Source organism: Uloborus diversus, chromosome 9, assembly GCF_026930045.1.
Source record: "Uloborus diversus isolate 005 chromosome 9, Udiv.v.3.1, whole genome shotgun sequence".
Classification (NCBI taxonomy): Eukaryota; Metazoa; Arthropoda; class Arachnida; order Araneae; family Uloboridae; genus Uloborus; species Uloborus diversus.
In genome coordinates this window covers 154,824,003-154,839,310 of record NC_072739.1, presented here as the reverse complement: position 1 = coordinate 154,839,310, position 15,308 = coordinate 154,824,003, and the positions used below count along the sequence as shown (strand labels likewise).

The 15,308-nt window shown below is 36.3% G+C and overlaps 1 protein-coding gene across 1 annotated transcript in view; it reads right to left on the bottom strand.

The window, feature by feature from the left end:
* The window catches only part of LOC129230570 (C-Maf-inducing protein-like), a 305,729-nt gene extending 290,688 nt beyond the window's left edge, over positions 1-15,041 (bottom strand). The window contains exon 1 of the mRNA XM_054864975.1: positions 14,919-15,041. Within this exon, the coding sequence (XP_054720950.1) occupies positions 14,919-15,041 (123 nt within the window). The remainder of the gene's footprint in view (positions 1-14,918) is intronic.
* Positions 15,042-15,308: the final 267 nt, after the last annotated feature.

The window sequence follows — 15,308 nt, the reverse complement described above, 5'->3', positions numbered from 1 at the left end:
CTGAAAGCAAACTAAGACACATCGATTGCGTTAATAAATACTCAGAACAAACTGCCTGTGTTTACGTCAACAGACACACGTGGAACGCTTCATTTGCAGTTTTGTAAATCACCGCAAGGTAGCGTATTCGAGCGCTGGAGTTCCGAAGTTGAGATGAAGTACTGAATAATGATTTAAATGGAGGAAAGCCGTCGAAAATAAAGGATTTAAATTTCAATTACAGGTTTTAGTTTCACAGAAATTAAGGGGTTTTAATTAATTTCTCCCGAACTAATTGATATTTCGAAAAATACTTTCTTAGTGGATACTTTCGTAATCATGTGGACATACTTGCCAAATTTCAAGTCTGAGGTTTCAGCAGTATTGGCTGTGCGTTGATATATATATATATATATATATATATATATATATATATATATATATATATATATATATATATATATATATATATATATATATATATATATGTATGTATGTATGTATGTATATATATTATCTCAGGACATTGATTTTTTTTACATTAAGATATAGACAGAAATGGACGTAACTAGTATGTTTATAGGGCTGTTAGTTGATTTGTTTCAGATGTGCACTTTTGCTTCTATATTATTTAGCCTAAGTTTTGTAAAAATGAAAATTTGCTCACAGCAGCATTTTTTAAATCTGAAGTATATTCGATCCATATTCTTACGGCAGAAATTAATTGATTTATTTATTCACAACGAAGTTTTGAGCTTACCATTTTGCTTTTACGTTCCTGTAGGAAATAAAAATATTTTATTTTATTTTCCTTGTTTCCATGGTAACTATTATTGTTTCCCCTGTTTTATTTTTGAGAGTGCAATAAATGAATAAGGCACTAGTGACATTATAAAACGCGTGCATAAAAATCCCATCATTATTTTCCCTTCTCCCCTGCTAGATTCATTCAGATGGAATCGTCTTTACTTGGCAGATTGCCGAATTACATACAATTCGTGGTCATACAGTAACAATTTTAAACATAAAACATTTATCTGAGGTAAGCAGGTTATACTACTAAGTAGAAAAAAGGAAACCGTAATATCATTTTTCCAGATCAAAAGCAACATTTAAAAAAAAAATTACAAACGCAAAAACAAAACGTTTACGAAAATTCCCATTGTTAAGACGAACTTTTTGCAAAAATCGCGACTGTAAAACAGATTATTCTCATACATAAATACATAAATTGTCATTAATTGTTTTTATTCTTCTCAAAATACGTTCATTCATCTTTCACGGTAAAAGTAAAAACGAAAATGAATCGACAAGTAATTGCACAAAAAGTCATTTTGTACAAATCTTGCCAGACAGCTTCCCAACATATTATATTTTTCAAAAATTCATTTTTCTTTACTTTAATTTTTATTTTATGTATAAATATATTTTTGAGATGAACCACTTGTAAAGAGTGACGGAAACCAATATATGAATCTAGTAAAAGGGGGGGGGGGGGAGAGACAATTTTATTGTGAAAAACTTTGAGTTTGAAATAAGTGATCTATTTTATACATTTGTATTCAATGCTATTTCATAAAATTATTTTCTGTAAAAATTTCAATTTTAAAATTTATAACAACGTACTATTAAGAAAGGTAACTACGTGCTTATTTTGAAGAGACTCACTCTTTTTTTTTTCTTCGGCTACTCTCAAAATAGTGCCGGTTAAATTAGAATATGTATTTACTTACGCAAGCTTCATTCATCATTCAATCCATACTTCATTTTGTCAATGAATAATTAATCGACTGAATGACACGTTGCAATTACAGTGTTTTAAGAATGAGCACTTGGTGGAGTATTATCATTACTGCTTTTTAGCGCCTTGAAGGCCACAATTATCTGTGATCCCATTTCGATGTTTCTGCTGTTATATTGCACTGAGAGAAGAAAAAGTTATTTGTTGGTCTTATCAAAAAGACGGATATGATGAGAAAAATATTGCATTGCGGTTAATAAACATGGAGTTTGGAAAATTGTGCCAAAAGGTGAAAAACTAAATCAGGACAATCGATTTCACATTGACACAGCCTGACAGGAAAAAATAGCCTCGCAGTTCGAAATATGGTAATTCGGCCAGTGAAAGAACACCCACTCCAGTCAATAACAGCTCGTAATATTTTTCAAAAAATAATAATAATAAAAAAAGTTTCGGAAGTTTTCTTAAACGAATTGGCAACAGTAACTTCCTTTTTGCAATGGTGTTGTTTCCTTCAGTCGAAAGTAGTATTTTTAGTCACTGAAATTGATAGAATAAGCAAAAAAAAAAAACATGGACCCAGAAAATTCTTTCATTTTCCCTACAGTTATTTTTTAATTAATTTTTCAAAAGCCCTATTTTTCAAACAAGGCGTGGTCTAGATGACGTCACAAATGATGCTTTTTGGCGCATCTTTGTACCGCGATTCCACGTTATGATAATCAAGAAGCGAATTAAAATTGCGCTCTACGCTTGCTATCAACCATATCGTTGCCAATGCACGTGAGTAAAGATGCACGTGAGTAAAGTGATTCAATATTTTGCTCTGTGACTGGCAACACAGAATGGCATTTCATCATTTGTGATGTCATCGGCAAGAAATGTAAACAATGAAAGATCACCAATTTAAGTATTTTTTTAAAGATATTAAACTTAAACAAATTATTTAAAAAATGGTTAGATCCTATGTTTTTAAGCACGTTCTTTCAGAAAAAAAATACTTTTAAAATATTGGAAACGACCCCATTCCAAAAAGTTAAAGACTAGAAAGTTTTGTGTTTCGCGGTTCTTACGCTTGAATGCTTGCGGTGATTTAAGAAATCGTCGAAGACATTGCAATTAGCCGCAGTCAAAGAAGATGTCTGATTGGACAGGTGTATTTTGGCGTGTTTTCGTTTTACCTCTTTCACAGTCATTGGCCAGAGACTGCAGCGCCTCCTTTTGGTTATTTGAATTGCGATTTGCTCTCAGGTTTATTGACTGTGTTGCTTCACGATTTTTCATCTTAAGCCTCAAAAACCAGAAGTAGGTCCATTTAAGTTCTCCCGAGTTTTCTTTTCATAATAATTAAATATAAGTTAAGGATATTCAGTAAGTTACCGCCCTATAGCCAGGGCTAAGGCAGAAATACATGAAATACACCGCCAGCCCAGTCAACCAGCCCAGTCAACCGCCAGCCCAGTCAAGTTGACTGGGCTGGCGGTGTATTTCATGTATAAGTTAAGGATGCCCCGATATGCAAATTAACTGATACTGATGAATTGGCAAAAGATAATCGGCCGATGTCGATTAACTGTAATGGTAATGATTTTAAAAACCGCAATTTCTCCATCAACTTTTTTTTTATTAGAATTTCGACTCTGCAGAAATTTTGGAAACGACCTCATTCAGTGAGGCCATGGTTTATAGTAAATTTCGCTTTTTAATAACTAAAACGAGGTGTTGCCATCGGAAGAATTGGAAATATTCTCCGTGATCATAACTATTTCAGCTGTACATTCTTTTTCCACACTTTACTAGAGAGCATTTCTTTTATTATATGTGTGAGTGTGGGGTTTTTTTTTTTTTTTCTTTTTTTTTCAAATTTTCTGTTCCTTCTAACGATTTGCTTGGGGGTCATTGTTGGAAAAAAATGTATCTTACCATTGTACATAGCAAAGAGAAAGAAAAAAAATTTCAACCAATGACTTAGGTAACGCGGTTGTCTCTCCTCAACGAAACGAACAAAATTCAAACGGGTTATTGAGAAAAATGATTTATCAATAATTTTTCCATAGCTTTGAAAGCAAATGGCGTTCTATGTAGTTTGATAGATAGAAACTGCATGCAGATAATGCAAATAGTTTCTCTCTGCATTTGTCCCAACTAAAAACTCCCTTATTTCTAACTGGAAAATTATATTTTTTAAATATTAATGCAGTTTAGTTGATGCATATTTAAAAAGAAAAAAAAAGGGGGGGAGGGACAATGTGGAATAGGGAAAAACATAAAGGGTAGCATGTTCGAAATGTTTGCATGCATGTTTTCGAATGCAATAAGCATTCGAAAATATAAATACGAGGGACGTTTTTAAAATACGTACTGTTTTGAAATTAAAGAAAAGAACAAGTACAGATGGAGCAAAGAAATGTATTGCACGAAACTTTACCTCTCTTACGATATTTTTTGACATTGCTCCGTGATTTCCCAAACAGTTCTCATAGCGTGGTATAGGTTTTTGTATACCTATTCGCAGAAAGTTGCCGCCTGTGTAGTCAACCATGGGGCAACATGTTCTATGGACTCATCATTGATGTCGTGCCATCGACCGCCAACGAAAGACTTTAGATGCCAAAACAAATTAAAGTTGCTGCGAGCGAGGTCGGGGCAGTCCGGAGAATGTTCAAAAACGTCCCATCCAAAGCCGTTAAGAGTCCTCACGGTTGACTACACAGATCGCGCTATGACAAATGCTTGGAAAATCACAGAAGCAACGTTGAAAAATAACGTAAGGCTGGTAGATTTTTGTGCAATAAATTTCTTTGCTCTATTTGTACTTGTTCTTTTTTTATTTCAAAACTGTGCTTACTTTAAAAACATCCCTCGTAAAATGCATTTGGGCGATTCCATCTTGACAGACTAACATTTACAAGGAAGAAAATTTCCCTGAAACTTTAAAATATCATTAAATATTTATCTGAATATGGTCGTAAATTGCATGTGATGATAGATATTTTATAAGTAAGATTCCTTGGAGAAAAATATTTTATTTTTAATTTTAAAAGAAGTCAAAAACATGGTTACGTTAATCTTTTACGACGATCTTTATTTAAGTTTATAATTACTATAGCAAAATATTTTACTCAACACCACATTTATCTAATTTCTGTCACCATCAGCAATGTTCAGATGAATATTCCAAATCAATTTTTTCAGATACTGAACATTTCAGATGTTATTGTAAAGCAGGGACATTTTTTCCCCTGTAAATGTTACTCTGTTACGATGGAATTTCCCGTCGTGTTGCATTTAAGTTTTATTTTATTCCTTGACTTACACATATCTGGTGTTGATATCCAACATAGTCTTTTAAAGTTTATCTTGAATTTTCAAGAGAGTGCATAACAGCGGATGAAGACACGCCGGTATTTTCACATTCCTCTCAAAATGCTATTTTAAGTACAAAATATATCAACAGCTATGGGAGCTCACAGTTGTCAAAGCTGCCGAAAAATAAGACTATCTAATCCTAATTGACTCATCAAGATGGATTAACTAGTGTTTGCCTTGGCAATAAACTTGGCAACATTTCTACCGCCAAGGTCAAAATACCTCGGAGGCGTTTTCATTTTAGAGGCGAAGCCGACAAGAGTTGAGAAATTTATCGCTCTATACAAAGAGTGAAAATGGCTCTTTCCCTTATTACGAAAACGCGATTCCGGCGTTTTTTTGCCATCAAGAACTGCATCCATAATTGCTTTCGTTCCTTATTTAGCACCGGCGTTCGGAGAAAGTGAGAATTCTTATTGTAACGAAAGGGTTAAATGAGAAAGCCTACTGAATACAATCGAACGGTTAGTAGGTAAGGAAGACAGATAATTTTGCCGAGACGCTGTCTCATTTGAGGAATTCGTGTAGTTGTGTGTGGCTGTTTGTCCACCTTTGAAAATTATACACTACGAGTAATCGCCCCAAGCAAGGACACAGTCTTTAAAGGCTATCAACTAGCACTTGGACAGAAACAGACAAAGTGCTGGTAAAAATGTAATACAGTAAACTCCCGATTATCCGCCGGTGGATTATCCGCGACCTTTCACATATTAAAAAAATAATAATAATAATCTGCGATGATTAACTGAACGTTGATAAATGCACACATTTTAACTCAACAAGTGCAAAATGTATTTTTAGATATTCCTATTGCTTTCTTCCTCCTCCCCCCCCCCCCCTTTCAATGACTTCAAACCTTTAAGGTCACCGAAACCTGACTGGTTGAAACCTGATTTTTAAATCGAAACTACTCACTGCTTTACGTCTACACTACTTACTACAATTTTTTAGATCTACCCTAATTACTGACTTTTAGATCTACACTACTTACGTGCATAAACGAGTGACCGGACCAGTCTTTAAAAAAATCCTCTCCTCTCACCTTTGCGTATTTAGTTTAAACTAGATTGATCTGTTGCAGTTAATCTGCTTGCAGGATTTACTGGTGTATGTGCGTAATCCATTTGCAATAATGAACGATCCTTTTCTAGCTTTTAAATACAATGTTATCGTTTTCGCTATAGTTTAAACGTATGCGAATGTAATTGATCTTTCAAAGCACTATTGGCATACACTAGCATTGTTTTCATCTAATTTGCAGAATATCCGAGAATACGCTTATCCACAGTTACCTTGCTAAACTATTCCGCGGATAAACAGGACTTGATACTGTAACTTAACCAATATGGCCAACCGATTACTCTTTCTAATTTCCCATTTAAATAAGTAAATGATCATGATAATAGAACCATTGATAGACATACGACAGTACCAGATGACATAAAAATCTAAAATGTTGTCATATTTTTCGCAAATCTTAGATTAACAAAGACCGGTACATTAGACGCATTCGTAAGGGAATGCATGTCATAAGAACTTCTATCTCAATAGGTCAAAAAGTAGAAACAAAAGGCAAAACCTTAACTTAAAAATTTTGTTAAAACATCGCGTGACTTCCTTTTACTCCAATTTAATGTCATTTCCCCATTATTGGCAATTTTAACGCGATTAAATTGTTTCCTCTCTAAATATCACCAACAGTGGCCGAATTGAAACCAAAGTTAAAATTAAAAAAAAAAAAAAAAAGAAAATCGCCAAATTTGTCGCCAAGTTGGCGACAAAACTTGGCGACCAAAAGACTGGCGATATATCGCCAAGTGTCCGCCAAATTATAACACCACTTGAGTTTACATCGAAATTAACAATGATTTCCCCCAAAAAAGGGGCAAAAGACCCCCTTAGGAACACCCGAATGCAACCAAAAGGGAAGGTGCACAACTAGGCCCCACTAGGAGTCCACATACCAAATTTCAACTTTCTAGAACATACCGTTTTTGAGTTACGCGAGATACATACACACATACGCACATACATACGTACATACGGACGTTACGAGAAAATTCGTTGTAATTAACTCGGGTGGTCGTCAAAATGGATATTTCGGGTGTCCGTAGGTTCCTAGGCATATATCCACGTGTGGTCGGGTCGAAAAAAAAACTCAACATTCATTCGGGGCTGAGAAAAATGGAAATTAAGGCCGATTTTTGAGTGAAAATTTTTTCCTCGGATACAATACTTCCTTTTTTGTAAAAGGAAGTAAAAAAGGAAATAAAAGTAATGATTCCGACAATGCAACAATTTTAGAGACAAACGTATATTTGCACTCACATATTAAAGCAGGACCCGACAACAACGAAAACATTCCCCCTCGCCACGAACTCCTTTTTCTCTCTCCCTTTTCTTTTCTCTGTTTTCTTTTTCTTTTTCCCTTTAATGCAATTGTTCATCACTTACAAAGAGATTTAAGTTACAAAATCCAAATCTCTAGAATGGCATTTAAACAAAATCTTCGAGTCAAAATTGAAGAAGAATCAACCACTCCTCTCCTTCCCATGTTATTGCTAACTAGACCTCCTCCCCCACCCACCCCCAAAAAGAGAAAAACTATTGAATTAGAAACCAGTAATTGATGGGTTGGTGAGAAAAATCCCTCGCAAACCAAAATTGACATTCAGCTAATATTGGGGCTGAGGTAACTGAAACTTAAGCCGTTATTGAGAATTAGATACAGCAATATACTTGTAGTATATGGTCAAGTAAGCACCTGGCTACCACGCCGCACCTAAGCCGTGCGGAGCCTGCAACAATCATGTAACAAGTGCTGAATCTTCAAAATTCTACAGAAATATGTAGTCCAAGAGCCAAATAATTTTTTTATCAATTACTGGTTTCTAATTCAATAGTTTTTCTCTTTTTGGGGGTGGCTGGGGGGAGGAGGTCTAGTTAGCAATAATATGGGAAGGAGAGGAGTGGTTGATTCTTCTTCAATTTCGACTCGAAGATTTTGTTTAAATGATATTCTAGAGATTTGCATTTTGTAACTTAAATCTCTAGATTAAGTTTCCGAAGATACTATTCTTCACTTACGAATTATACAGTAATTCTATATTAAACATCTCCGCATTTTGCAAAGAAAGGGGTAAAAACTCGATAATTTATTTACTTTTTTTTTATTTTTTTTACTTGTTTTAAATTGCGGCTCGTTATTAGGCGGATCTGAGGGTGATAATTTCCCCTTGTCTGGATTTTAGAAACATAATGTAAATATTCCTGTGTGTATGTATGTGTTTATTTATTTATTTATTTTTAAATACTTACACACACACATGCATAACTACACGGTGTTTCTAATATCAAAGGCGATTAGGCAGATCACTTCCCTCCCTCCCTCCCTCCCTACCCTGGCTTTTAGAAATATAATGTAATTAGGCATTTGTGTACATATTTTGTTTCTTTTTTGTCCCACCGTTTCCCCCCCCCCTTTTTTTACCGCGAATAATGTATATAGTGTATATTATTTGCCCTCCCCCGAGAAATTTTTGCAATGACGGGCTTGGCTAAATCAGAGCTAATTTATTCAAGCTTATACATTAAGCACGCTGGGATTTTTTTACCGGCAGCAGTAGTAAGGATCAAAGTGGTTTTGATCACAGCTGCTTGACGAGTACAACAGACGAACTTCCAGCCAAGCGTGCAAATTTAGATAAACTCGTACTTGAGCTTCTCCACGATGTGGCGAGAAACATGCCAACTATAGAATTCCTCTCCCCCCACCTCCATTTCCTCTTAATTTGAGCACCATTTTCCCGCTTTCTCATCATGGTGACAGCTAGTTTGTGATTTGCGCATACAGGTCTACGAATTCTAGTGTGAAAACAACATGATGCCAACCCTACAATGGTAGTACATGTGGTATTGTGAATTACCGAAATTGGAGAATGTCAACCTTCACCGATTTAGTCACGTGATTTAGAATGGTTCCAGGTGGAGTCAAAGGATAAATACCAGATGCAAATTATACCCAAAAACCCCACCCACTTAAAAACAAATATACATTAATATCTAAATACAATATATACTAAATAAATATATAAAACAAATATACATTAATATCTATAAACCAGGAGTGAGAATTACCTCCTCCTGATCTCCCTAAATGGCGAGCCTGCACAGATGATTCACTGATGCCTTTGCTGTGTTATTCTTGACACTCACCGACGATTATCGACATTTACCATGCTTCGTTCCTTCACGGAAACATATGCATTAGGGTGATGTAAAAAAAAAAGTATCTCCTAGATAACGGGACACCCCTAAATATTTTTAGACTTATAAATAGTAATATACTGGAAGAATTTTAGTTTCCTGTTTCAACTAAAAGAGAGCGATCAACCCCCTCCCCTAAACTTCATACGTACGGGGAGGGGGGTCAAAAATACATTGAACTGAAAAATTAATGCTACATATTAAAATATACACTAGTAATATGCATACACGTTGCAATAAAATATTTAAAAAAAACCAGCTCGGGAAATTAAATGTTTCTAAATTTGTGGCATTTTCTTATGCTACGGCTTAATGTTAAACTATGGGGTCATTGAGCACCCTCTTAAAATTGGAGTAAAATTGGAGTAAGAAGCTACAACTTTTACAGCATAATACTATTAGTAAGTCTTAAAAAAAATAGGGGGTGTTCTGGACACTAGCTAAAAAAAAGTTTATTTGAACCACCCTAATATGCATGCAAGGAATGAGCTGTTATGCCCCTTCTCCCCCCAGGGAAATTCTGGCTGCACTGGTAGGCGCAACTCGTAGAATCGAGGAGAGCCTGTCCTTTGAATGACACAACTTTTCATTTTTCGTAACCGAGTGATGACCTAATCACGCGAGAAGACTTTAATGCTACATGCTGTAGATGCAAAGACCTACCTACAGGAGGATGCTCTCCCACGTCACAACGACACAAAGCTCTCGAAAGTGAAAGGTCGCCACTTCCGTTTCTGCCCTCGAAGGTCATCGCGGCACACGCGATCGTCTGCTGGTCATGGACCGACGACCACCTCCTCCGAAGGTCTTGCTTTCTCGAGGGAAACCATCCAGGATAACCGAAGCATCCCGGGAGGGAAGAAGAGCCCCGGGTCAGTCCTTATCTCCATTAATGGATGCGATGCTCGGAGTTCTTATTAGGGTAGCTGGAGAACTTCTCACACAGACCAGGGCGGCGGAGTCGGAGCGAAAATGACCAACTCCGACGCAGGGAATTTCAGTCTTTGACACCGACTCCGACTCCACTAGCACCGGCAGAGTTACGAATTCTGAGGGAAAATGACCGACTCCGCCTCTTGAGATTTCAAACCTTTGACTCTCGACTCCGTCTCCTTAACCCCAAACTCACACTCCTGCTGACTCCTTCAAATATCTACACTAAATACTGAATATTCATTCCACGTAGGTTTGTTTCTTCGTCTGTCCTTACTTAACTTGCATTTACGAATACAGTAGAACACCGACTATCTGGCCATAAAATTATCCCCAACTCCCCCCCTTTTTTTGAGCAATCACGATTGCTTATTGTTTTCATTTGAGGGTCGTTGGCGTTGTGGTTCCTTTTTCAGCTTGGACCAGGGGCCTCTGCAGCACCACCGCCCACCGGCCTCCGGTCCTCAGCACTATCCTCCGGTAGCCGTTTCTCCTGGTCGGTGGCGTGCATATCCTACACACAAGCACGCTCACACACACGCGTCGTTACGCACATACACACTCCCACACACACGCCGTTACACACATACACGCCTAAGTGCATACACACAGGTCTACGCACACACACAAGCCTATACATGTATGCACGTGCACCTGCACATACAACTATACGCACGTAACCGCCCAGGAGGAGAGGCAGGCTTGGGGGAACAGGAGCCGTTTCTAGAAACAGTAACTCAAATGAGTAGGGTCCTGTCGTGATTGCGAAAAACATAATTTGAATTCAAAATTTCAGAATTCAATTTTTTTTTTTTTTTTTTTTTTTTTTTTTTTTTTTTTTTTTTTTTTGAGACTAACCATGCAAACCTGAAGCTTTAAAATTTCACCAGTCGGAATCTGTCATTTCCCCTTGGAATCCGGGGTACTGCTTCAAACATTCAATCCGAATATCCGTTCCACGTGGATTTGTTTCACTGAATGAAAATCAAGCAAATAATCTGTACTTCCTATCTGTGCATGTACTGGAGAACGAGGACAGATTAGAGCTTCAATTAATCGAACTGTGCAATTATCTGAATATAATGACGCTCTTTTTTAACGACTGACCCCCATGCAAAACTGTAAACAATCCCCGAATGTATGTAAGAGAATAAGAACTTAGGAGAACTGTGAAATCAGCTGGAGTGGGGAAGTCTCAGTTGTTGAACTCCTCACTAGACGTAACACATGCTAACTTCTAGACATAGAAAAATCAACTCCGAATATCCGTTCCCGCGGATTCGTTTCAGCGAATGAAAAGCTCGTAAATAGTCTAGACTTCATTCCCGCGCATTTATATACAGGATGTTCCGTTTTAACCTGCAAGACATTTATTTTTGTAATCGTTAGTCCTAGATGTAAACTTCTAATTGCAATTCTAAATCAAAATTAGATGAAGAGTTAAAGTATTGAAAGTTTGAAGCAAAAATAAAAATGAGTCAAAAAATACAAAATTTAACTTTTTATACGGGCCCTAGGTCCCCTAACTAATATTTAGAGAAATAATCTCCATTGAAAACTATTACTGACACAAAAAACTTGACATTTGTGCGATCAAAACGCAAAGAGATATTCCATTTCAAAGTTTTAAGGGACTATACAGAAGATGAGATTGAAACTTATCGCCCTTTCATAAGAATGACTGGTTGTCAAAGTAGAAAATCAAAGTATTTATATTTTTTCATTGCTATTCAAAAATTCATGCAAAAGTTATGCCGTGATACGCAAAAAACACAACAAAACCTCGAACAATTTGGAAAACCACACTCTATGCACAAATATGACTTTAAACACTTGTTAACCGCTATATGTTCCCTTAAAAGGTGTTGTTGACAGCTAGTGAAAAGTGGTGTAAGTCACGGTATATTCAGACGTTATATTCAGTAAGTTACTGAATACACCATGCCTTGCCTTCAATCTTCGAGTTGAACCGAACCATTGCTTCGGTCACTCGTCTGGTCAATGCTAATTCTATATTAGTTACCAATTTGTTTGGCACTCTAGGCTTCCTTAAGAGGTTTTCCACCTCCAGCTCATTCACTTTCTATGCCAGGTTGATGAGTGCTAATAAGCACGAAACTGCAGTTCTCGGCTGGAATTGACTGAGCTGGCGGTGTATTTCATGAATTAATCATGCTTTTTATGTGAAGGAGCGAGGTGCTCTTTTAGTGGACATCTTATTATTAGGAGAAAAATACTTTAGTAATCTCTAACACAATCCTTAATAATCCATCCTGATTACTGTGCAAAAACCTAAGCTCAAATCAAATTCAAATCTAACAAATCTTTTGACCTCAAAAATGATACATCAATCCATTTCTTTGTCGGGCACTTAACGTACCACAACCGTAACCAATCTCCATTGTCTTCTCGTTTAAGAAATTCTAAGAACTAATCTCAGGACGCACTAAGTTCTCGGTGATGCTCACCACCAAACTGAGTCGGTCACAGTCATTAGACTGGATTTAAGGATGTCCGCAATTTAATTGTCTTCTCCAGTGTATTTTCTCTTTAAGATTTTTAAAATATGATCTCCAGAACAAGTTTTGCTGTTTCGACTTTCATAATGCACCGATTCGGGGAATTTGAAGAATGATAGCAAAACTGCTAATTACACTGGAGAGCAGCGATTTGATTGTTTTAGATCTGTGATTGGTTTTTGAAAAACTAATGAACTCTATGCCCAATTAAATATAAAACATGCTTTCGAAATCTAAAGATTATTTCTGTAAGCTTGCTTCGCACTAAAAGGTATGAAATAAAATAGTGCGGCGCAAAAGTTTAAGCACAACCGAAATCTTCCGATAAAAAAATTATTAAATAAAAACAAAAAACCCAACAGCGTAAAAAGAAAAAAAAAGTAAAAAGAAAAATGTATAAGCCAAGTAGTTTAGAATGTTATTAAGTACTACTGAATAAGTACACCGTTAAATAATTTTATAACCGTACACAGATAAGACAAATCGTAAATTCAAAAGCAGAATAGAAAAATCAACAGTCGGGGCTCATTTAAATTTTACGGGGTTCCTCGAATCAGAAAGGAATGGGCCCCGACTGTTGATCTATCTATTCTGCTTTTGAATTTACGATTTGTCTTATCTGTGTACGGTTATAAAACTATTTCAACGGTGTAGTTATTCAGTAGTACTTAATACAGTCTAAACTACTGGGCATATACATATTTCTTTTTAGTTTTTTTTTTTTTTTTTTTACGTAGTCGGGTTTTTTGTTTTTATTTAATAATTTTTTATTTGACACTTTTTAGATAATTTTCATTGACTTAGTTATTATGATTATAAGACAGTACATTTCGCAATCTTGTCATTTCATTGAGAGAGTGTTTGTATCGTGAGGTTTATTAAGTAACTTGCGGTGGTCTAAACTATTGATAATTGGTCGCTCTAGGCACCTAACTCGACTTAAAGCTACATGTGCTTGACCTTCGGCAAAAATGCGCGAACTTAAGTCAACCACAGCACAGCTATATAAACAGCCTGTATAACTCATGATGACGCGAAATCGGAAACGTCCGTCACTCAAATCTTTCTCGCAAAACTAAAAGCCTATCAAGAAAGTACACGTCGCGAAACTCAGTCCCTTGAATCAAGGAAAAACAAATGCAACATATTAGAGATGAAAATCGAATTAGTAGACTTCTTTTGGTGCTTATTGCACGGGTTTATTTTGATGAGGACTACAATTTGAGGGTCTTGCCTTCGTTACGCATAATATATTTTTTATTACAGTACAGATTACATATAAAGAACACATGAAAAAATTTACATCAGAAAGAGGAGAAAGTACATCCGGAGAAAAGGTGTCTTGACCCAGCGCCTCAAGGAGGAGAAGCAATCGCTTAGACCAATCGGCCACTGAGACCCCAAGTAGACTTAGTAAACAAAAAATTCAGGCAGTGAAAACTACCTGCATTTGTCGTACGCAGGTAGCGTGCGACACCCAGCGTGCGCCGATCCCAAACTGATAAAATGGTGACTGATTTTTGAAATGGTACTTTTGATTACTGACATGTTTATAGTGACCCTCCCAAGGTTAAGACAAATCGATTGACGTAAGAATTACCAAAATTGGCCAAGGTGTTTAGCTTGTAGAACGCCACATAAGAACAGACATACATACATAGACTGATAAACACATTACCCTCCTTTGTGTCACGCACGCGCAGTCGGGTAAAAAGAAAAGTACACACCGAATAGCTTTGAATTTTTTACTGTATTTAAATAATCAGCTTACACGTTTTACTGTATTTAAACAATCAACTTACACGTTTTACTGTATTTAAACAATCAGCTTACAAGTTGATGTTTCGAATTTGGAAACAATTCATACAAATTAAAATAAATTTTCATTAAAAAAATCAAAATTTTGCTGTCGCAAAAGTTTAGGCACAAGCTTAATGCATTTTAAAATTTTTTATCATAGTTTCTTTAATTCAATTTTTAGCGATACATGTAGGGCCATAATATAAAATCAAGTGCTTTTGCAAAAAAAAAAAAAAAAAAAGTTAGGCATAAAAACGAAACGTTTGCATTTAAGAAATGCATAAAAGTCTTATGGTAGTCTATGGTGTTACCATTGCATCTGATGATCTCGAATACACGATTTTCCATTGATAATACGAAATTATTAAAGAGTCTGTACCAGGCTTCCTCGATTGTTGATTTGAGCTCTTGAACAGAGCAATACTGCTTCCCATTCTGGTATACGTCACGTGAGAGAATTCCCCAGATGTCTTCTATCGGATTGAAATTTCGACTGAGTGCTGGTCAATTCATTACATTAATACTTTGAGACTCAAGCAATTCTTTTGTACTACGGGAAGTGTGTATTGGAGCGCTGTCTTGATGGAAAGTCCAATTAGGACCACCTAGGATCAGTCGCAGATTCACAAGGGGGATGATTGGGACGATCGCCCCCCCCCCCCCCCCAAAGGTTTGTAAATCCAAAAAAGCTCCGGGAAAAG